Raw genomic sequence first — 25,980 nt, 5'->3', positions numbered from 1 at the left:
CATCAACCTATATAAAAGTCTTTAGAAACCACACATGCCGATGCACTGTAAGATCCGCTCATCCTCACTGTGGGTCACGATGGGTATTACAGGGGACAACGGAACAAATTATACCATATATACTAATGATACATCAACAGATGTGGTCACCAATAAAAAGTATTGGGTCCCGATATTTGATGCCAATAAGCCAAGAAAGATCCTGCCACATCCCTAAAGACGTGTGAAAAGAAAATTCAAATGGTATTGGTGTTCCAATACATCAGACCCTGAATGAGACCCACAAGGGACTGTGTATCCAAATCACCAGATGATGTCCTATATACAGACCAAATTTGGGGGAAAAAATAAATAAATTAGATAAATCATCTTAATAATTTTCCATTTGTGATTGACTTGATATCAAGTTAAAAATAATGAAAAAAGCATCGTCAATAAAAGGGACAGACGTGTCCGTGCCCCCCCCCCCCCCCCACTTGATATAATTGCAAGCAAGAACAAATAATAATTACAATGACAAAATAACTTCCTCCAAGGCGCTTTCTCATATAAGTATTTCTAAATATTCTATCAAAAATACATCTGTCTGATATCCCTCTGTTCATAAATATGGGTCTGGGTTACATTTCTAAGGATGTCCTATATTTATAGGCATAAACTTTGGTGGAATTTTAAATATTAAATAGTTTTTGTTAATGTCTTCCATAAAGTATAATTCGAGCAACATACATACTGTATATTTAAAATATATATTTTTTTAAATAAAAGCTAATAAAGGCTGCCAAGCTTAGACACCTGGGTCTAAAAAAGCGTATTGAGCCAAATGGCTTAGTACATATGAAATGAACGCAGATTGTATTTGTTGATGCTAATGCTACAACTCTCGTTCCCCTGAATATTTCCCCCGGGGCTCTTGTTTGATTGCTAAAAAGAAGGGAAAATGCTTCCCATGGCACTAAAGATGGTGGGACCTAACCTTGGGATTTTTCCTTATTAAGGCTAAAGTGGACTTTTTTTTTTACCAGCTGCAAACAAATTAAACCATCCATCAGCTAAGAGATCACATACGTACTAAGCTGTACCTATTATAATCTGGCCACAGATACCAGAAGTCGGGATATGAAAACGTGATTTGTCTTGAGATGTCTTTCAGACCAGATTGCTGCATACACATGAAAGCTTGGCTTGGCCAATTGGTCATCTTAAGCTTATAAAAAAACAGAGGTAATGCACACAAGCACCCCCCAGTTATCTACAGGGAATCAAACAACGCATTCAGATCTGTATAAGTCTTGCTTGTAACAAATACTGTTGGCTGGTGTTGTCTGTAGAATGGTCACCCTCCATCCATTTTTGGCCAGACTGAGCAACTCTACTCATGTCTGTGGGCAACTCTATCAGACTTGTGGCTAACATAATATACCTTCATTTTTGACGGCACAGTCAATGTTACCTGTAGATATATGGCACTTTTCCACTGCAAGTAACGGCTCGGCTCTACTCGGCCCTGCTTGGCCCGGTTTGCTTTTCCACTGCTGGTACCGCATGGTGCGGTGTTGGAACGGTTCGGTTCGGTACGGTACGGTATGGTTTGCTTTTCCACTAAAGTTAAGTGGGTGGGATAACAACGGGGTGGGTGGGATTCTCTGACCAATCAGTGGCTAGTAGTGACTGCATGCAAAGGATTGTGGGATATGGTACCAGTTTGGTACCTGTTGGAACCACAATCGAGTAGGTACTGTTTTTTCAGAGCCGTACCGTACCGTACCATTCGGTTCCATGCAGTGGAAAAGCGCCGCCGTACCGTACCGTACCGAACCGTTCCTACACCATACCATTCGGTACCAGCAGTGGAAAAGCACAAAAGCAAGCCGAACCGTTCGGTTCCATGCAGTGGAAAAGCGCCATTACATCATAGAGGGTATGCTTTCGGTGTGCGTTCGAATTGCATATTTTCCAAATAGTGGATGAAGCTAACATACCCCAGCTATTTCTCTTTATATATAATTGTATCAAGAAATTTCCCCAGATAACACTTTGTTAGGGAGACACTCCAAAAGCTTAGTAAATTCTCAATGTCCTCACTTACTAATGTCTTCAATTCCATTTTCCTACTCGCTATAACGTCTTCAACTTTGCAAAGCATGCCTCCAGGTCTCAAACAGAACATTTAAAGCTGAACTCCAGACAAATAGCTAAACACAGAGATGAAAAACATATACTGTAAGGGAACTGTTTTACCTACCAAAGGATTTGCCCAAAATTACCCAGCTCTGCCACACAGGATGGTGTCCTGTCTGCCATGGCAGGGGCCCTTATTTTTCTCTGACGGAGTTCAGTAAGTCTTACAGGTCTTGTCCCCCCCCCCCAGCCTGTGATTGGACAGTGAAAGAAGAAGCAGCAGACTGATGAGCTCATCTTAACTGATTGGCTCCTTGCGTAAAGGATGCATCAATACCGGTATCATTATCGGTGCGGATACCAAGTGTCAGTACTCGCAAATGCTTCCGATGCCAAAACCAATACTTTACAGTGGAATAGGTGTAAATCGCACTGCAAAGAGTCGCATGCGACTTGAACAGGAATGCAGTGCGATTCCTGTCTGAATTGCATGCAATTTCCCCCACTGGTTCTGTGTGTGTAGAAAAAAGGAAAAGAGTCCGATGTCCCACCGATGATAGCAAATCGCGGCCGCTGGAGGTGCTCACAGGCTAGTGGAGATCTAAAGGTGGTCCATCCCCAAGATGACTTCACTTCCGCCCTATACCCACGGGGTCCTGGAACTTCTCCTCCAGCCCTGTGGGCACTGCCAGCGGCAGTGATTTGCTAGCATCGGCGGAACCGGGACACCTATGCAGATTTTGCACTTGCCCAGATATATACTGTGAGTTCTAACATTTTTAATAGACTGCCCACTAGATGGCGCTTTTGCCTTTCTATGCATACACACACAGGAGAAATGGGGGGGAATCGCATTGCATTCCTGTTCAAATTGCGATTCTTTGCAGTTCAATTTTCACCAATATTTTTTTTATGCAAATCGCACCGCAAAGAATCGGTATTAGAAATCAGCGAGTACTTAACCAAAAGTATCCGTACTCGTACTCTGCGATAACAAAATGGTATCAGTGCAACCCTAGTGAAACCCTAGTTGCTTCTCCCTCCCCCAGTACTAGCTTTGCTGTACAGGGGATTGCAAAAAGCTGATATCAAGTCAAATTCAGGCACTTAAGCTGGCCATACACTAGCCAAAATATCGGGCAAACTCATTTTCGAAAAATCGGCCGTGAGAGCAGACGACCGTGCCATCATGTAATGACCGAATTTCCAACGATAAATCGTTCAATGGACATAAATGAATCCATTATTTTTCATTCAGTTTGTCACATATGCCTAGTGCAAACAGGTCAGCCAAGAAACACATTAACCTTTCAATTTATCATACGTTTATCGTTCGTTTGGCGGATTTTCAAAACTGTTCCTTTCGATTTTTCGGCTCTGAAAAGTTAAAAACGATTTTCTATTTGTGCCCATTAACTGGACGAAAAACGAACGATTGGACCAAATAACAATTTTTCGAACAATCTTTCGGCTAGTGTATGGCCAGCATTATTAGGCCCCGTTCACACTGGGGCGATCCGACTTCCCGGGGCAACCTCACAGGTCGCGGCGCACTGCTCGCACCGCGACCTCGGAGCGGCCGGCACGGACTTCATAACATTGAAGTCAATGCAGGTCACTCCAGGTCGCCCCAAAGAAGCTCCGATCCTTTTTCTAAGTCGGAGCGACTTGTGTCGCTCCTATTAGAACGGGTCCACAGCTTCTCTATGCCAGGCGACCTACGGCGACCTGTCAGGCGACCAGGTCGCCTGACAGTTCGCCCCAGTGTGAACGGGGGCTAAGACTGCTTGCTTTTAACAAAATACATCCAATGACGTATTGATAAATACAGAGCTGCATTAATTTGTGTTTTTCATATCTGTCTGGAGTTTGAACTTTATTCCCTAAATTTACCTTAAAACAGAATTTCTGAATTGCCTCATCTGAAAAATGCTGTGTCTCAAACATCAACTGCCTTCTCTTCTTCACATAAAACAGCCTCAGCTCTAAATAGAATGTTCATCTCTACATAGAACATACAACCTCTACATAAAATAATTTAATCTCCGCAAGAAATATTCCCACCTCGTAAATAGTCTCACACATAATATTCATGCCCTTTCACACTTTACTGAATTTTGCCGTGTGTTCAGTTACTTCTACACTAAAAGCAACCACTACAAAGAATGTTCAAATTGCACGGACTGTCCTCATCTCACATGGAATATTCCGAATGCCTCCATCTAAACACAGAATATCCCCACTTCCAAAAACCATTTCAGCCTCTACCTAACTCCACCATACCTCTTCATAGAATACTTCCATCATTGTAGGAATTGTCTAAACCTCGTTTTAAAATACCGGCACCTCTTTTGGAAACTCTCACCTCTATAGAAAGCTTTCACCCCTACACACAGAACCATTGGAGAGATTTAAAAAAAAATTGAAATATATTCCTTGTGTTCATTAAATAACCTTGCAGCATTAACCAGAGACATAATCTTGACCTCAAAGTCGTAAGATGGATGTAAACAGCATGGCGTGCTGGCAAAAATATTGTTATCCTCTGTTGTTGGAACCCTACGATTTAATATAAAATACAGTTACAACTATCCCTCTAAGATTTTTGGATAATTCACAGTAAACAGTGACTAGAGCTGTGGAACGTGCATCATAGGTAGATCGCTAGATTTCACCGCACAGCAGAACTCTCATTACTAGCCAATATGGCTAAAATAACTCAAAGTCCAAGTCATTTTGACCTTTCTTTCCAAGAGTCCAAAAAAGGATTAAGAACCAGTAACAGTCACAGACCTGCACCTCCACTAATGCCTCGTACATACGCATCGATAGTTGGCCGTGAATTTTCGGCCAACGTCCGATCGGCCGATTTTCGGCTTGTTAGTATGATGCTTTCGACAACCGACTCCGACTTTTCGGCCGAAAAAAATCTGGTGGCTATAAAATTTTTGTTGGCCGTCAATGTAACGGCCGATTTTCCGTCAGTCAGTACAGATTTCGGCAGACAAAAATCTGATGAGCAAGACTGGGCATGCTCAGAGAAGAAAAAACACACGGAAAGTAAACCAGCACATGACATCACTTCTGAAGTTGGTTGTTGTTGGCCGAGAAAATTTGTGTGCAGTCTAGAGCACATTTCAACCAACACAACAACACTGGACAAAAGACGGCCGATCGGTCGGCCAACAATCGTTGCATGTGTACGAGGCTTTAGTCTACAACATACACATCTATTTGTTAAAAAGATGGTGGCCTTGCAGACAGAGGGAGGTGCAGGGAAGGGAAAGGGGGAAACAGACATATAGCATCATTGGCGGCATAACAAACTGTATACCATAAATGTTTCATCTGCACTTAGATTACAGCAAGCACTTTTTCTGATGAGACACCTTCTCCATACTGAAGGGTCTACCAGGTCCTAGAGTCTATGGTCCCTTCAGAACTCAGTAGGTTCTTCTCCTGATGACCATGAGCTGGTTAGGTAGCACATGCACAGTGAGAAACTAGCTTTGTACACTTGGTCAGTTGTCCTCATATTTCGGTGGACTCTATCCTCTCCAACCTGGATGGTGTCCAAGGTTTCTTGTCCTCAGCTGGTGGAGTTGTGACCTTTGTATTTGCCTCACTGATCCTTTGCTCCAGTTGTTGATTTTTCTGATACATCTCAACATAATTGAGCTGTAGTTGCTTCTGATATTTTATCACCTTTTCCTTCTCCTCTTGCCAAGTACGTTTTTCCTCCTCAAAGTCCAAAATCAGCTGATCCCTTTGTTGTTTCTCTAGGGCTAATTCTAATTGGAGGTTTTCTATGTCTTTCTTAAGGGTCACCACAATGTCCTCGTTCTGGCGTTTCATCTTGGCCTCATCACTCTCGCAAAGAGTGTCTCTAATTTTTTCATTGAGTTCTTGGGTGTATGGGTTCTGACCTACACTTGATAAGACCTCCTTTAGGTCTGCAATCTCTTGCTCGCATTGATTAAGCTTCTCTTTCATTTGTTGAGACTCACTTTGTTTCCTCTGCATCTCGTTCTCACAGATCTCAAGGCTGACACTCTTTGAGCTATATGAATCCTTAATAGAGACAATCTGGTCCTCCTTCTCTCTCAGAAAAGACTTGGCTTCTTTTAGTTGTGTTCTTAGGCCTACTATCTCATTGAGTTTCTGAGTTACGTCAGACTGGGAATCTTTCAACTGTTGCTTTAGCAGTGATATCTCACCAGCTTTCTGACAAACCTACAAAGAGAAACAGAAATCAGTTATGTGAAATATTTTTAAGAATTTTTTTTTTCAATAAACAGTTAGGCGATATACTAAAGGTATGGGTAAGACACAGGGCCATCTTACCGAATGGGCAGGCTGGGCAGTTGCCCAGAGGCCCCACTTGCCCAGGGGGCCCCACCTGCCCAGTGACCTAGCCCCAGCCAAGCATTAGACCCGATTACCATGTGAATCCTGCCGCCGAACTTAGCAGTGGGCCCTGCACTGTTGTCAGGCTACTTGGGCCATGGAGGGGGAGCCCACAACTGCAGAAATGCCTGTCCACCTCCACAGGAACAGGTGCCCACAGGACAGTTGAGTCTGACTCCCGTCCGTGTGTGTGTTCACTGGACCCTGCCGCCGAACCTGGAAGCTATCATTAGCCTGGCACTGCTGTACCAATAAATATCGCCTTATGGATAATTTGCATTTTAATTCTCATGGGTGGTTGTATAGGCGGAGCCCCAGTGCACTGCATTGCCACAGGCCCTTTAATGCTCTTAAGATGGCACTGGTAAGACAAGTTGTATAAACAGCCCTTGAAAACTTAATTTCCAGTGCAAATGTGACCACTTCAAGTGACCTTCACATTCTCATTATTGCAATGTCAAGATCTTGGAAGCCACACTTTGCATTCAGCTGCAGACTGATCTATTCTTAGTTATAGTACTGTGATTCTTGGGATAGTGCCAGGCTCTAGTGTCTCAAATAGAAATCTAGGTCTGCTGTATGGTATATGGGCTGCATCCAGAAGTTCAACTGTAAGATTAACAATGGATTTGGAATTATAATACAGATTGCCCAGCATCTTTGTTCCTTTTAGGCTGACCCTTTTGCTGTAGTATTGGGGAAGGGTTGGCATTAAGCAAGGTACCCTGGCAGGGCAGTGGGGACCTGCACAATAACAGAAAGGGGGAAGGGATGTGAGGGGAGGGGAAGGGTTGGGAGGAGTTTTAGGAAATGGGATTTATGGATAATGGATCATTGAAAACAAGTCCACCAAAAACCAACTCAACTCAGGTAGTGCCTGAGTTGAGATCTCTTGGGGGAAAAAGCCTGTCAAGGGTCCTGAGCAGTGCTTTAAGTGGCTCAAAAGAGGTGCCGGTACTCTATTTTATAGCCTATACATTTTTTTTAAAATCATGTACTAAATATACTCCAAATTCATAAGTATTAAATTCATAAATAATAGTCCATATAATCAGTCAAGTGTCCATCAGGTGCAGGTTATCATTATCACTAAATTCTGACCTTGACAAAGCATTGACAAATATTAGGGATACATAATGTATCAACCTGGCTTCATCTTAGTTCCTGCCTGGCATTGGTTTTGGGCCTGGTAACTCACCTAATGTGCTGTGCTGGTGGCAGGAAGGATGGCACGGCAGGGCACTGACTGTGGTGGCACTGGCAGGCCAGGCAGGTGCTGTGGTGGCAGCTGGCAGGCAGCTAGGGCACTGTGGGGTGACAAGCAGCGGCAGCCAGGCTTTACTCTCTCCTCGGAGTCGGCAGACGCAGGAGTCAGGACACCACACCGCGCAGGGCACTGCTGGAGGGGGTGGGGGATGGAGCACTGTTTAGGCACGCGCGGAGGAGTTCCTCCTCCGCTGTGAATGCTGGGGCGGCGGGGCGGGCGTATGACATCACTGGTTGCTAGATGCCAAGCAGTAGGCGATCTAGCAACCACCAGTGATACAGAGGGAAGGAAGCACAGCAGAGGCAGAGCGGTCAGCGGTGCAGCCGGCATCGATGGATTTACTGTTCTGTCTGCAGAGCGGCGCCCCCCCCCCCCTTTTCAACAGGGGACCGGCCCTGCGTACCAGTACGTTAAAATCATGTTCTGGGCGCAGGGAGAGGTGGCGGTACTCTCAAGAGCTTTTTGCAGAAGTGGCGGTACTGAGTACCGGTGTGTACCGGCCCACTTAAAGCACTGGTCCTGAGTCCATACCAGCTCATCATAAATAATAGTACACATACAAAAAGATAGCTAGGCAGGTGTCATTGAGCAAACATTTCCCCAAATAAATAGGTAAACAATTCCTAGATCCAAAACAGGTCAAAGTATGCCCCCCGCATGGTCCCCAGGAGAGGGCCGTTGTCCAAGAGTATAGAATACCAAGTAGTGTATCCCTCTAAAAGAGGAAGTAAGGGAGGCAGTCTCTATTCCCACGGTGGCATGAGTAGTTAAAGCAAAACTTTCAACACGAATGTAACTAAAAGGAAAGAAAACAAAGGAAAAGATCCTGAACAAACATTGGTCTCTGCATCCAGGGTGGTAGCCCATGTTCGGGCTCTCCAACTCAGGGGTCAGAGAGTGACAGAACAATTGGAGGTAAATAGAGTGTAAGGACATTCAACCAGGTAGCATCCAATCAATGTCCTGTTCTTGACAATAAGATCTAGTAAAAACTCTCAAATGAGAAATACCAGAGGGGGGTGGCACACATCCCCCCCAGGGAGTGACCTAGATGCTAAAGTGCCAGATACTACTGGGGAGAGTGGGAGCACCCCCAAAGTTTAATGCATGTTTTATTTTGCATTATCGCAACACATAAGGGTAAAGCCAGCCTAAAGCATTACATAAAAATAGTTTATGAACCTTTGTTGAGATGAAAACAATCCCCACTCAATGTACATTGCAGGAATTTTACCAAACTTTCTAGCAGATTCCTACCTTTTGTTTTACCGTGTCCTTTAGATATTGATTCTGAATTGGAGGGTCTGGTGCTATATAATCAACTGGTCTACTCTCAGCATTCTAATGAGAAAAGCTGCAGGGTCTTCATCCCTTTAGAAGTATTTGACCCTTGGGAAATATCTTCCTATTGCAAAGGGTGCCTAAAATTGGATTATCCTAGTGCAGGCTTCTGGGAAAATCAGCAGGAAACTACATTTCTGGAAGTGTTCCATACACCAATGGTGTACAGGTGGCCAAATTGCAATTGATCCCCCCCCCCAAAAAAAAAAAAAACTAGCTACAGATTGAAAAAATATGGCGTGCATAGCAAGTGTATATGCTATATATATTTTTTTAAAATATATTTACCCTTTAAATGCCAAATAAAAATGACCAAAAAACATATCCCAAAGCAAAAATTAAAGGGCGTCACACTGTAAGTCTGTTATCAGCTTTGCTAGAAGCTGCTTTACTTTATCTGGAATTTTTGGGCCCAATTCCAAAATTCCAGCAGATATAGCAGTGTAGGCACTCTCAGCTCCATTATCTCTCATACATACTTTAGGATTAGTTTAACTTCCTGTCTGAGTTAGGCTCCATCTGGTTACATATTACAGTTTCACTGTACAAAGTCAGCATACCCACATCTAAAAATAAAAAAACTGATTTGTAAAAGAAAGGAAAGGATAACAAGTCAAGTATTTATAGTGAACCTTGCACTTCAGGCAAAGTCTACTTATTTACTGTGACCTCTCTCCCCCTTCTTAAAACTGTAGTTTTATATAAATTGTTGGATATACTTCACTCAGCTTTTTCCACCTTTTATAGAGCAGAGGGTGACATCATCCAGCCAACAAGATCCCAGGGAATGCCAAGGAACCCAAATGTTGGAAGAAGACACTGCAACACGGTGCAGGATCATTTTCTTGCAAGTTTTGATCTACTCAACACTCTTCGAAATCTGTCTGGAAGGGGGAAGACATCATCCCCAATCAGGTGCAGTGGGAGGAAGTTGGGGAAAGGTAAGTATATTATGAAAATTTCCCACCCGCATGTTTTTTTTTTTTCCTGACATTTCATCCAGTGTTTTAACCACTTTACCACCGGAGGATTTTGCTGTCTTACGTCCAGGCCACTTTTTGCGATTTGGCGCTGTGCGACTTTAACTGACAATTGAAATGAAATTTACGTCCCACAAACAGAGCTTTCTTTTGGTGGTATTTGATCACCTGTGCGATTTTTACTTTTTGCGCTATAAACAAAAAAAGCGTAAATTTTGAAAAAATAACAATATTTTTCACATTTTTTATAAAAAAAATTCCCCCCAAAAAAATGTAAAAATCAAAATTTTTTAACATTTTAGGCCAATTTGTTTTCTGCTACATATTTTTGGTAGAAAAAATCGCAATAAGCGTATTTTGATTGGTTTGCGCAAAAGTTATTGCGTTTACTAACTAAGGGAAAGATTTCTGTTATTTTTGGTGTTTTTTTTTTAACTAGTAATGGCGGCGATCTGCGATTTTTTTTTTGCGGGACTGCGACATTCCGGCGGACAGATCGGACCCTTGACTGACATTTTTGACACTTTTGGGGGTACCGGTGACATTACTACAGTAATCAGTGCTATAAATATGCACTGTTACTGTAAAAATGACACTGGCAGGGAAGGGGTTAATTTGTATTGGAGAGGGAGGGGTTAATGTATGCCTGGTGCTTACTGACGTGTGTGGGGAGAGGTGACTGAGTGACACAGGGACAGATCGAGGGTTCAGCTATGCTGAACCCTGCAATCTGACCCTGTCTGTCACTTAGGAGATCCGCCCGCTTTGTTTACACAAGCAGGCGGATCTCCACACTCGATTCCCGACGATCGGGGAAGAGCGGCGGTGATCACCGCTGCTCCTCCCCTGGCCCAACTCCCGCTGTAACTGAATACAGCGGTAGCGAGCCTCCGGCGGCGCGCGTGCGCCACCGAGAGAGGGGAAGATCTGTAGACGTAGGTCTACGTCGCCAGACAATAATGAACCACTTTGCCGCAGTACAGTCAACGTGACTGGTCGGCAAGTGGTTAAAGCAGAACTAAACATTAGTAAATAGGTGGAAAATAGATTTTTTTTTACATGCCTTCAGTTGCTTTCTCGTTTCTGGCCTAGACCAAAATGATATCACACATGCCAGGTGTCTTCATGAGCATTTTCTTTTCTTTCATCTGGAGGACGGGAGGGGAGGGCGGAGGGTAGGAGGGGTTTTCTCAGCTAAGTACACCTGTACGCCTGAACTAAGGGCAGATGGATTCCAGGGAGTAAAGGCTACACAAATTATCTGCCAATACTCATAATGAAATAAAAATGCTAGAGGAATATTGCTCAAAGTGATTTTTTAACAATAAAGCATAGACACATGGATAGATGGGTGAGTTTGCTTTGAATATTAAAAATAAGTTAAATAGCTTTTTCAATTAAAAGTTAAGATCTGCTTTAAAAAGACGGACCTTATAAAGGTGGACATGATTACTGAAGTGAAAGGACCACTTTAAAGTAATACTGTTACCTTGCACATGCCAAGCTAAATGACAGGGTCTCTGCAAAGGGCATCTCCTGACATTGACCATGCCTGCACTACCTTGCCTCTTCCATGCAGTCAGAAATTAAATGACTAGTAGTCCCCCAGTCAACTGACAGCACTCATGTCTAGCAATTAGCTGTCAGACCTAAGAACAGGGAAGCAGGTCTCATGCTCCACCATACCCACAAGTGCCAGATATTCTAACCTACTGCAAAGAAGGAAGGTGAGATGAGGGGTGGCCCCTTTGCAGAGACAATGTCACTTTGCTCTGCATCGGCAAGGGGATAGAGTCTTTTTAAGATTTACAATTTTAAGCTAAGTTATTTCAGATTCCGACTTGCTTTTGTATTAAACTATCCCTTCCAATGGCAAAAACATGACAACTTGCATTACTGAAAATGGCAGTTGCTCAGCATCATCTAGATCAGGCATGTCCAACCTGCAGCCCGGGGGCCGCATGCGGCCCAGAACCACAGGCAATGCGGCCCACTGCACCCTGACAATTTTTTTTTTTGCTGGGGAGGAAGGAAGGCGGGTCAGGGGCACGGCCACAGTGGCTTCCAACTTACTGTAGGCAGAGGCTGCCTCGGAAGGGATCATCCTCTAGTTGTGTTAAATTAGTGCTGGGGGGGCGCGGGAAGGGCGCGGTGGCATTTTATTACTTTATTTTATTACTTTTATTACTTTAATTTATATACCTTAACTATAGTATATATTTTATATGCGGCCCGAGAAGATTTCTCTACATTCACTGTGGCCCAGAGAAGCCAAAAGGTTGGACACCCATGATCTAGATTGAGTTCCTTTGAGTCAAAGACATAGAATAATGACACAAATTAAAATTGGAATTCCTGTTATCTGCTTTTGTTACGTGTCTTCAGAAGATTTGGTAACCCAAACAGCAACCATGGAGGCAGCCAACAGAAATTTTCAGAATGTGGTCAACAATGGTAGCCCCCGTGATTTCTAAGGTAATGTTAAAGATATTGGTCCTAGGATTTGGCCTTGTGGTTCCGGAAATCTTTCAAAAGTGCCAAGTGGAAGGTCCTGCATTTGCTATGAATAACTATATAACTGTTATTGAAAACTTGCCCTCCTGGTTATCCTCAGATGTTAGCATACCCTGCACAAGGTTCTCACCTTATCCCAGAAAAGTCACATCTATCTACTGGGATAATTCTTCTAAAGTAAAATCAATAGAGGCAAAGTGGACCTAATATCAGATATAATATTTTATGTTCTGTGCATGCTAAGTAATGTGTAAGTATAACACTTCCAGGTATTTATGACCTCCCATAGAGATCACAGTATTCCCCCTGACAATGGCTTCATCTGCTTCTAGAAGGAAGGAGCTATCTTTCTTCAGGCATCATCCAGGGTCACCATCTACTTTCTGGACTTGGCATGCCAGAATTATGGTAATCCAGGCACCTGTGTAGTTTATAGAATGCTTTAGCAAATGTCTGACACAGCTTCTCATCTAACCTGCAATAATGTTACAAGGTTGAAGTGTGATCACCGATGCTAATTCCTGCCTGCAGCAGACTGATGACATCATTTCAGGTTTGGCAAAGTCACTGGCTGGAGTTATGGTGTCACATACCTTACTTTCTGGCTCCTGCCTCCTGTGCCCAGGCCAGGGTGACATCACCATCCTTCAGGCGAGATGTCAGGGAATACTGAGTAGCCCAGATCTTGTGAGAAGAAGCTCCTGCACTGTGCTTGCCAGGATCTCGCCAGAGAGATAGTGACGTCACTTCCTGCAGTGCAGGAGCTAAAGTAAGGAAAACCTATTAACTAACCGTTTTCCCAAGATTTTTTTTACTTTTCTGCAACATTTTGGCATGGGGGGGCTTGATTGAATAAGTGGACCTTTGTAGCATACATACAGTATATTTGCAGTGGATTTCCCCCTGCATTTAAAGGATTAAATGCACATCTTTGTCTGGAGCAACATAAAAAAGTTATACTTATCTTCCTCCCACATGCTTCTTCCCAGCAGCAAGACTGGACCCTCAAAGCTTCTTTTCCAGTGGTTGCACACTGGGGTAATCACAATTAATGCAGAACCAGCAGTCCTGCATTGTAAATGAGGGTTTAGAGGGCCCACTCCCAGCATCATTGGAGTGTTGAGAAATGTACCGACTGCCAGGATATGAGGGATAAGGTAAGCAAAACTGCTTTTTAGGTTTCTCCTAGACCAAAACGAGCATTTAACCGCTTGCCGACCGCCGCACGACTATTTACTGCGGCGGTCAGCCCCTCACAGGCAAAGCAACGTAGGGCTACATCACTAGCCTGTGAGGGTCTAGGGAGCGAGCGAGCGCCGCCTGAGGCGCGCTCCCGCGCGGTCACGGGCCCCCACTCGCGATCATCGGGTGGAGAAGGAGAAAGGCAGGCGGCTAATGTAAACAAGCTGCCTGTCATTCTTCCCTGTGTAGGAATAGTGATCATACGGTTCTACTATGTAGGACCGTTGATCACTGTTCCTACACCTCAAGCCACAGCCAATCACAGTTAGAATCACGCCCCTAGGGACACACATAACCCCTCCCTCTCAAAAAAAGTTAACCCCTTCACTGCCAGTGTAATTTTACAGTAACAGTGCATATGTATAGCACTGATTACTGTAGTAATGTCACTGGTAACCCCAAAAGTGTCAAAAATGTCAGTCAAGGGTCCGATCTGTCTGCCGCAATGTCACAGTCTCGCAAAAAAAATCGCAGATCGCCGCCATTACGTGTTAAAAAAAACAACAAAAATGACAAAAATCTTTCCCTTTGTTAGTAAACGCGATAACTTTTGCGCAAACCAATCAAAATACGCTTTTTGCCATTTTTTTTACCAAACATATGTAGCAGAAAACAAATTGGCCGAAAATGTTAAAAATGTTTGATTTTTACATTTTTTTGGGGAATTTCATATAAAAAAAATGTGAAAAATATTGTTATTTTTGCAAAATTGACCCTCTTTTTTTGTTTATAGCGCATGATCAAAACATCGCACAGGTGATCAAATACCACCAAAAGAAAGCTCTGTTTGTGGGAAAAAAGGACGTCAAATTCGTTTAGGTACAGTATTGCACGACCGCGCAATTGTCCGTTAAAGTCACGCAGTGCCGAATTGCAAAATAGGCCCTGGTCAGGAATGGGGTAAAATCTTCCGGGGCTTAAGTGGTTAAGGTATAACTTAAGGCAAAACTTTATTTTTTTTTTAGTTTTGGATAGATTTGGGAGGGATTAGAGTGCTTTTCATTTTTTCATTGCTCTCTCTGCCCCCATTAGGAAGGTTCACCCTCTCTATTTGTCCTGTTTACCATTATTATTGAAAATGAAAGTAAAAGAAAACACAAATTCTGGGTTGTCCCCAGAAAAGTAATAGAGGGGAAACCTTGCCATGGGGACACTAGTTCTAGTGCATTGGGGGTCCCCAAGGAACTCCCTTAATTTGCAGGGATTTATTTCACTTCCAGTTTAGTCATGGGACAGGAAGTAAAGGGAAACCTCCGCAATGGGACATAGATGGCAAAAACAGAATCTGACAAAGGTTGCTTGCTCTATCCAAAATGAAAGAAAAAAAAAAGGTTTTGCCTGTAGTTCTACTTTACCCCTTGCAGTGAGGAGGAAGCCCCACTGAAAGGGTACATTTTTAATTTCACCCATAGCTTGGTATTAGGATATACCTTAAAGTGGTAAAAATGTAAGCTAGATGTGACAGACATTCACACATCTGCAGCCCAATCTCCTTACAGGGGTTGAGCTTTTGTATGTAGAAGCAAAGTACATTTGATGGACCTAAAAGTAATGACAACAGTTAAACCAGTTTCATTGCATCCTACCTCCCACTTGGTCTCCTCGATTTTTGGGAGAAACTCTGATTGCTCTTTCTTGAAGGCCATACATTTTTTCTCCAGTTCCTCCCGTTCTTGTAGCAGCTGTGCAACATCATCTTGAAGCTTCTTCTTCTCTTGCTGCAGCTTGAAGATTTGCAGTTGCAATGCCTGCTGGGCCCTCTGTGCTTTTTTAGACACTTGCTGAAGTTTGTTAGCATAGTTCTGTCTCAAGTCTTCCATTTCGCGTTCCCAGATCTTCTGCTTCTCCTCGAAGACCTGGAAAATGGCAGCCTCACTTTTGTCTAAACTTCTTTTCATTTGTATCACCTCCTGTTCCTTTTCCCACAGTCGGTCTTCCAAGTCTTGTATGATGTCATCACTAGAGGGTGAGTGGAAAGGCAAGGTTTCATTAAGATGGTTGAGCCGGCTGAAAGAAGAGGCGCTCTTACTGGAAGTTCGTCCACAATCTGAGGTAGATATTCCATTATATCCTACTATATTCTTCTCTATATAGGTGGTCCCAATGCGGTTTATATGGCTTGTGGATGCACTCATTGGGCCAACGTGCTGACTGTAACCAGTCCCATAGGTGGGTAAACTGGTCAGTGAATTGCGACCAGAATCTGACAGACCTCCCACCTGATTCGAAGACCTGTTGTGACTGGACTTCTCCAAACTGCTCTTTAGGACTGCTGGACTGTTGCTGTTTCCATGACTAGAGCTTTTTCGATTATCAGTGACGCTGTTATTCAAAGGTGGGCAGAGGTTTTGCATGGAATGAAAATTCTTGGGAACCACCGGTTTAAAGGCAGATGGTCGAATCAAAGGCTCGTTATTCTGTGAAAATTGAGAGCATAGACACATTTAGAAAAAGTTTAAATGACCTGTAGCCAGGTCAAGTAGTTGCATTTTCTTAACAAGATGTAAATTAGCGTTTAGGTCTGAATAAAATCTGTGTACTGCATTAACAAGCACCCGCGCAATTTTAATGGACCTAAACATGGCCCAAACCACACTTGACCCTTTTTTAGAATGCAAAGCACAGTAGTGTGTTACGGTGTGTGGTGGTATTGTGGTGTCCTAATGCATTGGGGTGCCAGTCAAAATAAAGGAAAGAAGGAATCGGATTCAGTGGTTATCCTGGAAATTGCAAGCATCCCTTAATAGTAGACCAAAACACAAATTCCCCTGAGAAGTGGGACTTTGAATGGCAATTACCAGGACTTGAGTAATAGATATATTTTTAAATGTATTTATTAACGAGTTTATACAAAATTGCCCCAATTTTTTGGTCTCTTTTGGAAATCTCAGCCACCTCCAGCCCTTGAGACGTAACTTTATGGCCACTTGTTTTTAAGTGTTGGTTTATTGTACTATGTTTTTAACTCATTAATAAATACATTTAAAAATATATCTATTACTCAAGTCCTGGTCATTGCCATTCAAAGTCCCACTCCTCAGGGGAATTTGTGTTTTGGCCATTCAAAATAAATGCCTCTGCAGTGCACTGATGTGCGCATGATGCGGCACCGCTCATTACCACACTGCAAAGATGTGATCCCAGCCATCTCTGACCTCTGTAGCTGCAGGCACTATAAAGCAAGTCATCCTCCAAATTTCACACTGTATTGAAGGCATTCTGGTCAGGCTTTAATGTGATTTTTAGGGCTCATGCACATAGATGGTTTAAGCATAAAAATTGGTGTTTTGGGTGCCCAGGAGGAGCAGATGCATTATACAGCTCACTGCCAGCAGCCTGTCAAAATCAATGAAAATACATGGCAGCTGTACACAGCTGGATGCTGTTCTGAGCGCTCTAAGTGCAACTCAGAACAGTGCACAACTGAGTATTTCAGCCCATCATCACAGCCTTTCAGCATTCTGATGTAAACACAGAGCGGGTGCACTGAGTTTAAATTAGAAGGCTGCCAGATTATTGCTGATAGAAAGAAATCAACCTCTGACTAAAGTGCTTTTGTTACAAATTTGAGAATGAATGAATCTACAGTGCCTGCAGCAACAGAGTTCATTGAGGGCTTTTCTTATTCATTTACTGCTTGCCAAGAATGTGTAAATACTTAAAGGTCTGTAGCCACAGGGAAACTTTAGGAATAACTCCAACCAATAAAACTTTAAAATAAAAGTCTATGCAATGAACAGATGACAACATAGTGTTTCCCAATGTGTCAGCTTCCAGTAGGAGAAAATATACAAATTCAGAGTCCTCTAGGTGCGGATAGCTAAGGAAAATATATGTCATTCTCCCGCAGCCTCTTGTTATACTGTTAAGATTTCTGGCAGAGAGCAGACTACAGTTTTCTATAATCCTTCCCATTGCACTTCACACATGCAATAAAAGTATCACATCCGGGTTTGTCTCATTAGGCTGTACATACAGTATGTATACCATATGCATTTTCAGTTAGCCCTCTACACATTGGTATACATTTATACAGTACATATGCCAAATTAAACTAAATGAAAGTGAACCTATACTATAGCAATTCCTCTAGGCTAGGGTGACCAGACATCCCCAGACAGAGGACACTGTCCCCAGACCAAGTCTGTCCCCGGTTTTGTCCCGGATTAACGTAGACAGGGCATCCCATGCTGGCTGAGAAACAGCCTGGTGGCTTGGCTGCCAATGCCCCCTGCTGGAGGATCTCACTGCCGATTTCTGCTGCTGTTCAGTGGAGGAGAGGCTGAGCTAAAAATTTACTGTGTGGAAGGCTGAGACCGAGAGGTGAGCAGATGGGGCGTGTCTGTTTGTACACAGGTGAGGGCAGTGGGGGGTTCAGAGCTGATGTAGCTGCATGGAGAGATGGAGAGTTTAGCTGTTGTGGGGAAAGGGCTAAAAGGTGGTTGCAGAGATAATCTGTGAGAGAAAGGTGCAAAGATGACCTATTGATGTGGTGGCAGAAACGTCCTCTGTTCATAAAACCTCTGAACCCTGCACTCTATGCCTAACACCCTCCTGTATATTATGTTGTCCTGTGCCCAGCGCTCTGTGTATTATGTAGTCCTGTGCCCAGCGCCTTGTGTATTATGTAGTCCTGTGCCCAGCGCTCTGTGTATTATGTAGTCCTGTGCCCAGTGCTCTGTGTATTATGTAGTCCTGTGTCCAGCGCTCTGTGTATTATGTAGTCCTGTGCCCAGTGCTCTGTGTATCATGCAGTCCTGTGCCCAGCTCTCTGTGTATTATGTAGTCCTGTGTCCAGTGCTCTGTGTATTATGTAGTCCTGTGCCCAGTGCTCTGTGTATTATGTAGTCCTGTGCCCAGTGCCTTGTGTATTATGTAGTCCTGTGCCCAGCGCTCTGTGTATTATGTAGTCCTGTGTCCAGTGCTCTGTGTATTATGTAGTCCTGTGCCCAGTGCTCTGTGTATTATGTAGTCCTGTGTCCAGCTCTCTGTGTATTATGTAGTCCTGTGCCCAGTGCTCTGTGTATTATGTAGTCCTGTGCCCAGCGCCTTGTGTATTATGTAGTCCTGTGTCCAGCTCTCTGTGTATTATGTAGTCCTGTGCCCAGTGCTCTGTGTATTATGTAGTCCTGTGCCCAGCGCCTTGTGTATTATGTAGTCCTGTGCCCAGCGCTCTGTGTATTATGTAGTCCTGTGTCCAGCGCTCTGTGTATTATGTAGTCCTGTGCCCAGTGCTCTGTGTATTATGTAGTCCTGTGTCCAGCTCTCTGTGTATTATGTAGTCCTGTGTCCAGCTCTCTGTGTATCATGCAGTCCTGTGCCCAGCTCTCTGTGTATTATGTAGTCCTGTGTCCAGTGCTCTGTGTATTATGTAGTCCTGTGCCCAGTGCTCTGTGTATTATGTAGTCCTGTGCCCAGCGCCTTGTGTATTATGTAGTCCTGTGCCCAGCGCTCTGTGTATTATGTAGTCCTGTGTCCAGCGCTCTGTGTATTATGTAGTCCTGTGCCCAGTGCTCTGTGTATTATGTAGTCCTGTGTCCAGCTCTCTGTGTATTATGTAGTCCTGTGCCCAGTGCTCTGTGTATTATGTAGTCCTGTGTCCAGCTCTCTGTGTATTATGTAGTCCTGTGCCCAGTGCTCTGTGTATTATGTAGTCCTGTGTCCAGCGCTCTGTGTATTATGTAGTCCTGTGCCCAGTGCTCTGTGTATCATGCAGTCCTGTGCCATTTGCCCAAAAAAATATATATATGTCCCCAGATTTTGTTTAAAAAATCTGATCACCTTACTCTAGGCTGACTGTTCTGATACCATATAAATATAAGGTATAAAGCAGCTTTGTTGGCTTACCTTGTTAAGAAGAAACAGCTTAAGCCTGTGTTAACTGGTCACCAAAGGCAGTCCCGAGGCCTTGGTCACATTATTTCAGCCAAGGGAGATCAGTTTAAGGCAAAGATGCTGATTGCATAGCACTATCTAAACGTCCCTTCATTAAAATCAGGTGACCAATGCCTATGCCTGTGGGCACTCCCCTCTAGCACTCTATATGATTATGCTGCAAAGATCTGAGCACAAACTTCTATTTCATGTCTTGCAGGTTTGTAACTAGGTCTTGTTTGTCACTTTGCTAGCTGCCATATTTTTCCAACAGGTTGGCATATCAGCTGTTATCTGTATGGATAGACATTGGAAATGTGTGTAGCTGCCTTTACATTTTCCATTACATGCCCCACTCTATTTCTCACCTTCTCACTCTTGCGCTGTTCCCCATTAATGTACATTTTCTCTGTCTTGTAACACTTCTCCTCTCCTGAATATCGGTTGGAGTAGCCGTTCCTGGAGCTGTCATTTTGCTTTAGGCTGTTCTGCGTTCTAGTTCCAACACTCTTCATAGCAAACTCTTGATCATTGGCCACTCCACTGCCAACACTACCCATAGTGCCCTGGGAAGGAGAGTCGGAAGATCTGCTGGTGAAAGAGTGGTAGGACTCTTGGCTCTGATAGGTTGTGTCGCTCAGGACAGGTCTTGAGTCTAGTTTTGCCATGGCAGCACAGAGAAAGACGTATGATGAGAGTTAACGGCACTGCAAGACAAACATAAAATAAAACATGTATTATACTGTATTATTTTCTTATTTTTCAGAGAAAAATGCAGTGATTAGGCCCCCTTCCCTGAGAATAACAGGAAGTCAGAAAATGAAGTGCCCCATGTCTTGACCTTTTGAGATTAAGATGTAAGGAAGCCTTGTGTGCACTGCTATGTTTGAGAACAAGAAATAAAACTGTTGTAAGGGATTATATGAATTTAAATTTCTATATTGTTCTAGCAGTGGAAATTTGATGGGATGCAAATACACACCATATAGCCAAACGTTTGTGGACCCCTGGCCATCACAACTAATGTATATGAGTAGGGTTGCACCGATACCGGCATCGGTGCCGATACTAGGCATTTGCACGGGTACTGATACTCGTGCAAAAGCACCAATACTTGAAACTGATACCGCTCTCCCAAAGGTCTGAGGTGCAGCCTATTGCCTCCACAGGCACTACACCTACGATGAATCATTCGGGCATTCCTTTCTGCAGCACCCTATTCCAACTCCCCCCCCCCCCCGAAACTCCTTTGGTCCAGCCTGTTGCTCTGGATCCCCCTGATGCGGCCTGTGGGTGAGAACAGCAGAGGGGGAGGGGCGGTGCTCTTTGCAGATGGGAGAGGTACGGGGGCACAACTACTGAACAATACTGCCCGCCCAGTGCTGGGGAGAGCCCTAATCAGATGGAAGCCATGGAGAGGTAAGGAGGATGATGGATTAATTAATCTACATTGTACTGTGTATGTGTGTGGGGGGGATGGGGGGGAGGAGTGTGAATAGTGCAGAAAGTAGAAATAAAGTATGTCAGTGTTGTGGTCAGGCAAGTCAGTGTAGGGGGTCAGATAGGTTAATGTAGTTGGTCAGGTAGGTCAGTGTAGGTAGATCAAAGTGGTGGTCAGGTAGGTAAGTGTAGGGGTCAGGTAGGTCAGTGTAAGTAGGTCAGTGTAGAGGTTAGGCAGGTCAGTGTAAGGGGCAGGTAGGTCAGTGTCGGAATAAGGTAGGTCAGTGTAGGAGCCAGGTAGGTCAGTTTAGTGGCCAGTGTATGAATCAGGTAGGTCAGTGTAGGAATCAGGTAGGTCAGTGTGGGGGTCAGGTAGGTCAGTGTAGGTGTCAGGTAAGTCTGTGTAGTGGTCAGTGTAGGAATCAGGTAGGTCAGTGTAGTGGTCAGTGTAGGAATTAGGTAGGTCAGTGTAGAAGTCAGGAAGGTCAGTGTAGTGGTCATTGTGGGAATCAGGTAGGTCAGTGAAGGAGTCTGGTAGGTCAGTGTAGGAATCAAGTAGGTCAGTGCAGTGGTCAGTGTAGGAATCAGGTAGGTCAGTGTAGAGGACAGTGAAAGAACTAGGAAGGTCAGTGCAGTGGCCAGTGTAGGAATCAGGTAGGTCAGTGTAGAGGACAGTGTAAGAACTAGGAAGGTCAGTGCAGTGGCCAGTGTAGGAATCAGGTAGGTCAGTGTAGAGGACAGTGTAAGAACTAGGTAGGTCAGTGCAGTGGCCAGTGTAGGAATCAGGTAGGTCTGTATAGGAATCAGGTAGGAATCAGATAGGTCAGTGTAGTGGTACACATTAAATACAGTATACATTAAATTTTGGTCCTACTGCACTTAGTTGGCACTGCTCTCTCTGTCCTTTTTTGTTCCCAGAGTTCCTTCTAGCTCACCCCCCCCCCCGCCTTCACTTACCCTCCTACTCTCCCCCACCTTGTCCTCACTTACACCCCTACTGCCCCCCCCCCCCCATCCTGCCCTCACCTTAGCCTCACCCATCTCCCTAACTCCCATTCCCCACACCTCCCAAACCACCCCTCTACCTAGTCTTCCTAGGCAATAGGTATTGGTAATTGGTATCAGTGAGTACCTAAAAAAAAGTATCAGTAAACGTACTTGGTGTTAAAAAAAATGGCATTGATGCATCCCTATATATGAGCATTTAGGACATCTTATTCCATTTTATTCCTTCTTCTGAGAAGGCACTCAACAAGATTTAGGAGTGTGTCCGTGGTAATTAGTGAGCATTCAATCAAAAAGCAACTGTATAATCAGGAACTGATGTTAAATGACAAGACTTAGCTTGCACTCCAATTCACTCAAAAAGTATTCAGTTAGGTTAAGGTCGGAGTTCTGTGCTGGCTACTCAAGTTCCTTCACAGTAAACACATTGAACCATGTCTTTATGGAGCTGGCTTTCTACACAGGGGCAGGTCAAGCTGGTATAGAACCAGGGGCAGACTGGCAACTTTTGGCCCAGGGGGAAAGTACAAACCAGAGGCCCATGGTGCAGTGACTCGCCCCCCCCCCCCCACTCTCCCAATCCTCCTACTGACCCCCATTCCAAGCTGAAGTCCTGCTCCAGATACTCTCTACTTACCTTCTGAATCTGGGTTTCTGACCTGGCCAGCAGGGGTGGTTGGGGGCAGCTGGGACAGCTCGGTTGGGGCAGAAGAGTCTCCAGGGGGGCATGGAACCGGCCTCTGCTCAAACACAGTTTACACCATCTATACTTGGGGGGGCATGCACTTTGTCCTTGTCTTCAACCCGCACTCAGTAGGTCAGCAGCAAGGGCTTTTTACTTCTCTTCACCACGAATAATTTAGGCATGCCTGTGGCAGTAGTGGTGCAGCCCTTTTACGGGGCATCAGAGCGGCCCAGGGGGCAATTGCCCCCCTGCCCCCTGGCCCAGTCCTCCCCTGTATAGAACCTTTTCTACACTGTTGCCTCAAGGTTGAAAGTGCGCAAATGAAATGTCTAAAATGTATTTGTATGCTGCAGCCTAACAGCACCTTTCATTGGAAACACCTGAACTCAATAAATTGGAAGGGCATCCCCATAGTTTTGGCCATAAATGTAGCTGAGATGGTCAGGTATCCACAAATGCTTAGCCATAAGTTTAATTCTTGGGCAAATGGACTATAATAAACACTGACTTGGCTGGATAACGCAACACCTAATTTAGAATGTAATAAGAAAATGACATAGTCAGACAAGCACACAACCGTGTTCTTTTAGATCCCAATTCTGCTGAAATATTATATACCTCTAAGGCCTGGAGAATACTTTTTTGCACCACAGAATAGTATTTTAAATAAAAAGATGTCCCAAAATGTATTTTTCCAAATCTTTACCCTGTTGCTACCCTTCTGTGCCCTAACAAGAATATTGTTTTAGGTAGGATATTAGAGTCAAGACTCGTGACTACATTGTCTTAAATACAAGAGATGGTTTTGAAGCTCTCAGTGGTTGCAACACATTTAGCACCTATACTGAAATGGCAATGATAAATGTGAAATATTTCTCAATAACACATTATAAAAATGGCTCGTGAAGGCATTCATGCTGTTACATTAGCAGATTGACAATAGAATATACAGAAGAACCTGTAGTTTAGCTTGTTATATCACCTGACTTACACATTCACCCAAATATGCTGAACCTATTAGATTAAGACTGTTGTGAAGACTGATTTTATACCCTCAGTAGGCTTAGTCTCAGTGCCTAGCAATACTGCCAAGTTGAAACTTCACCATCTCCTTAGCTTTTGGCATATTAAATGTATACATCTGTGAATATATTCTATAGTCAACTTCAGTGTTCTCCAAACTCTGACTGGCCGGCCGAATGTGGCCCTTTGTTTGCCTTTAAATGGCCACTTGTACACTATTTCTCACACAGATACGTTGCACTGTTCCTCCCACTGACACCAAAGATGTGGTACTATTCCTCCCACTGACACCAATGATTAGGCACTATTCTTCCACTAACACCAAAGATAGGACCAGGGTTGGCCCTACCATGGGTCCCAGTGGGTCCGTTGGACCCAGGCGGAATCTCTGATAGGGGTGGCAAATCAGTGGCGGACTGGGCCGGAGGGTACGGTATGCAGCATGTGAAAGAGAGGCACGGGCGCAATGTTGAGGGAGGAGGGAGCATGTGCTGGGAGCTTCAGGGTTTGGGGAACTTCGGGCTGCTGCAGGCAACAGTGGCATACTACATCTGGTGGCAAGTGACAAGCTCTGGGTTCCCACTGATTCTGCATTATGGTGAGTTCAATTATTTCATTTTATATTACAATGTAGTAATAGAAATAATGTGGTTTGATCATCTTGACACCATATCAAGCATGGTGTCGGGATGATTTAAGTGCTAACACCAGCGATTTGCCCGACAAATCTCCCCCGCTGCTGATCAACCCTGAGATGACACATTCCCCCCGTCCTTGACAAAATTGTCCCTGAATTGCATTTTGGAAATGTTGTCACCCTAGGGGGGGCAGGGTGCCAAATTCCCCACAGGCCGCTCTGAAGTCTCATACAAAGGCTGCACCGCTTCCATCAGGCTGTGCACACCCTCAGTCCCCTCCCAGGCTCAGCCAATGGCAGGAGAGCGCCAGTAGATGAGTGGGCTCTGCATGGAAAAGATAGTTTAGGGTGCAAACGTTTGTAGGCTGTGGAGGTTGGGGTCAGCAGGCTGTTTGTTAACCTCACCAGCCTGTGTATGTTCCGGGGGCTGGACCTGCGCACTCGCACAGAGGAGGAGGACACAGGCACATGCATAGGGGGTAGAAGAACCAAAGCCCCGGGAGAACTCCTAATGTGAAGGGGGGACTTCTGATGTAAACAGGGATTCTGACATTAAGGGAAACGCCTGATGTTCAATAGGAGGCTATTGATGGAAAGAGGGACTCTGATGTTAAAGGGGGACTCCTGATATAAGTAGGGACTACTGACGCAAAGGGGGACTCCTAATGTAAAGGGGGGGACTTCTGATGTTAAAGGAGACTCTTGATGTTAAATAGGAGACTCCTGATGCTAAACATGGAGCTCCTGATGTTAAGAGGGGACTCCTGATGTGAAGTGGGGGTGCTGTTGCATGTAAATTTGACTTCCTGATAAATTTAATTTTAGTTTTGATTATCATGATGTAAAATAATGGATGTGGGGGACTTCTTGTGGGCATGATTTTTTTTTTTTTTTGGGGGGGGGGGGGCAGCACTATATCTTGGGCCAGACCTGGATAGGACACTATTCTTCTCACTGACACCATTGGTGGGGCACTCTTCTTTCCACTGATACTATTTTCTACCCCACTGGCTAGAGTCCAGCCCCCCTAAAGTTTAAAGGACAGTAAACCTGCCCTTTCTTTAGAAAGTTTGGAGACCCCTGGTCTACTTCAACACTGAGTTTTTCTGAGCTGTTACCCTCTGGCCTCCACTAAAAATTATTTTCTTATTACTTGCTTCTCAATTTACATACTTTCCAGCTGAATCTCTCCCCCTGAATTTGTCTCACCGGACTCAAAGATGTGTCATCAGATTGGGCTGGAAGCCTGCCAGTGGAAGCTTCTCTACAACAGTGGTGGTGGTGGATAGGCCTTCTCTGCCATCACACTCACAGTTATGATGCTGACCTTTTAGCTGCTGAGGTTCTGTATGTAGTAAGATGGAGCTGGCAAAATGTGAATGTTAACCAGAAGCTCTACTGAATGAAGACATCCATCCAGGGTTCTCTCCCCAAATAGAAAACA

General features: G+C 44.2%; 1 protein-coding gene across 1 annotated transcript; it reads right to left on the bottom strand.

The window, feature by feature from the left end:
- Positions 1-5,337: 5,337 nt before the first annotated feature.
- Positions 5,338-20,419, bottom strand: LZTS3 (leucine zipper tumor suppressor family member 3). The gene is made up of 3 exons (XM_082244211.1): positions 20,115-20,419; positions 15,459-16,289; positions 5,338-6,354 (listed from the first exon to the last, which is right to left on the bottom strand). Exons 1-3 carry the CDS (start codon positions 20,412-20,414, stop codon positions 5,653-5,655), a joined length of 1,833 nt encoding a protein of 610 aa, XP_082100337.1. The 5' UTR covers positions 20,415-20,419; the 3' UTR covers positions 5,338-5,652.
- Between the last annotated feature and the right edge of the window lie 5,561 nt (positions 20,420-25,980).

Source organism: Pelophylax lessonae (assembly GCF_965119305.1).
Source record: "Pelophylax lessonae genome assembly, chromosome: 1".
Taxonomy (NCBI): Eukaryota; Metazoa; Chordata; class Amphibia; order Anura; family Ranidae; genus Pelophylax; species Pelophylax lessonae.
This window is presented reverse-complemented; position numbering and strand designations above follow the sequence as displayed.

Coding starts and splice junctions, on each gene's coding strand:
- LZTS3 (XM_082244211.1), bottom strand. CDS start 20,414: ATGGCAAAACTAGACTCAAGACCTGTCCTGAGCGACACAACCTATCAG. Junction 16,290..20,114: donor AACAGCGCAAGAGTGAGAAG/GTGAGAAATAGA, acceptor CAATTTTCACAG/AATAACGAGCCTTTGATTCG. Junction 6,355..15,458: donor TCGAGGAGACCAAGTGGGAG/GTAGGATGCAAT, acceptor TTCTCTTTGTAG/GTTTGTCAGAAAGCTGGTGA.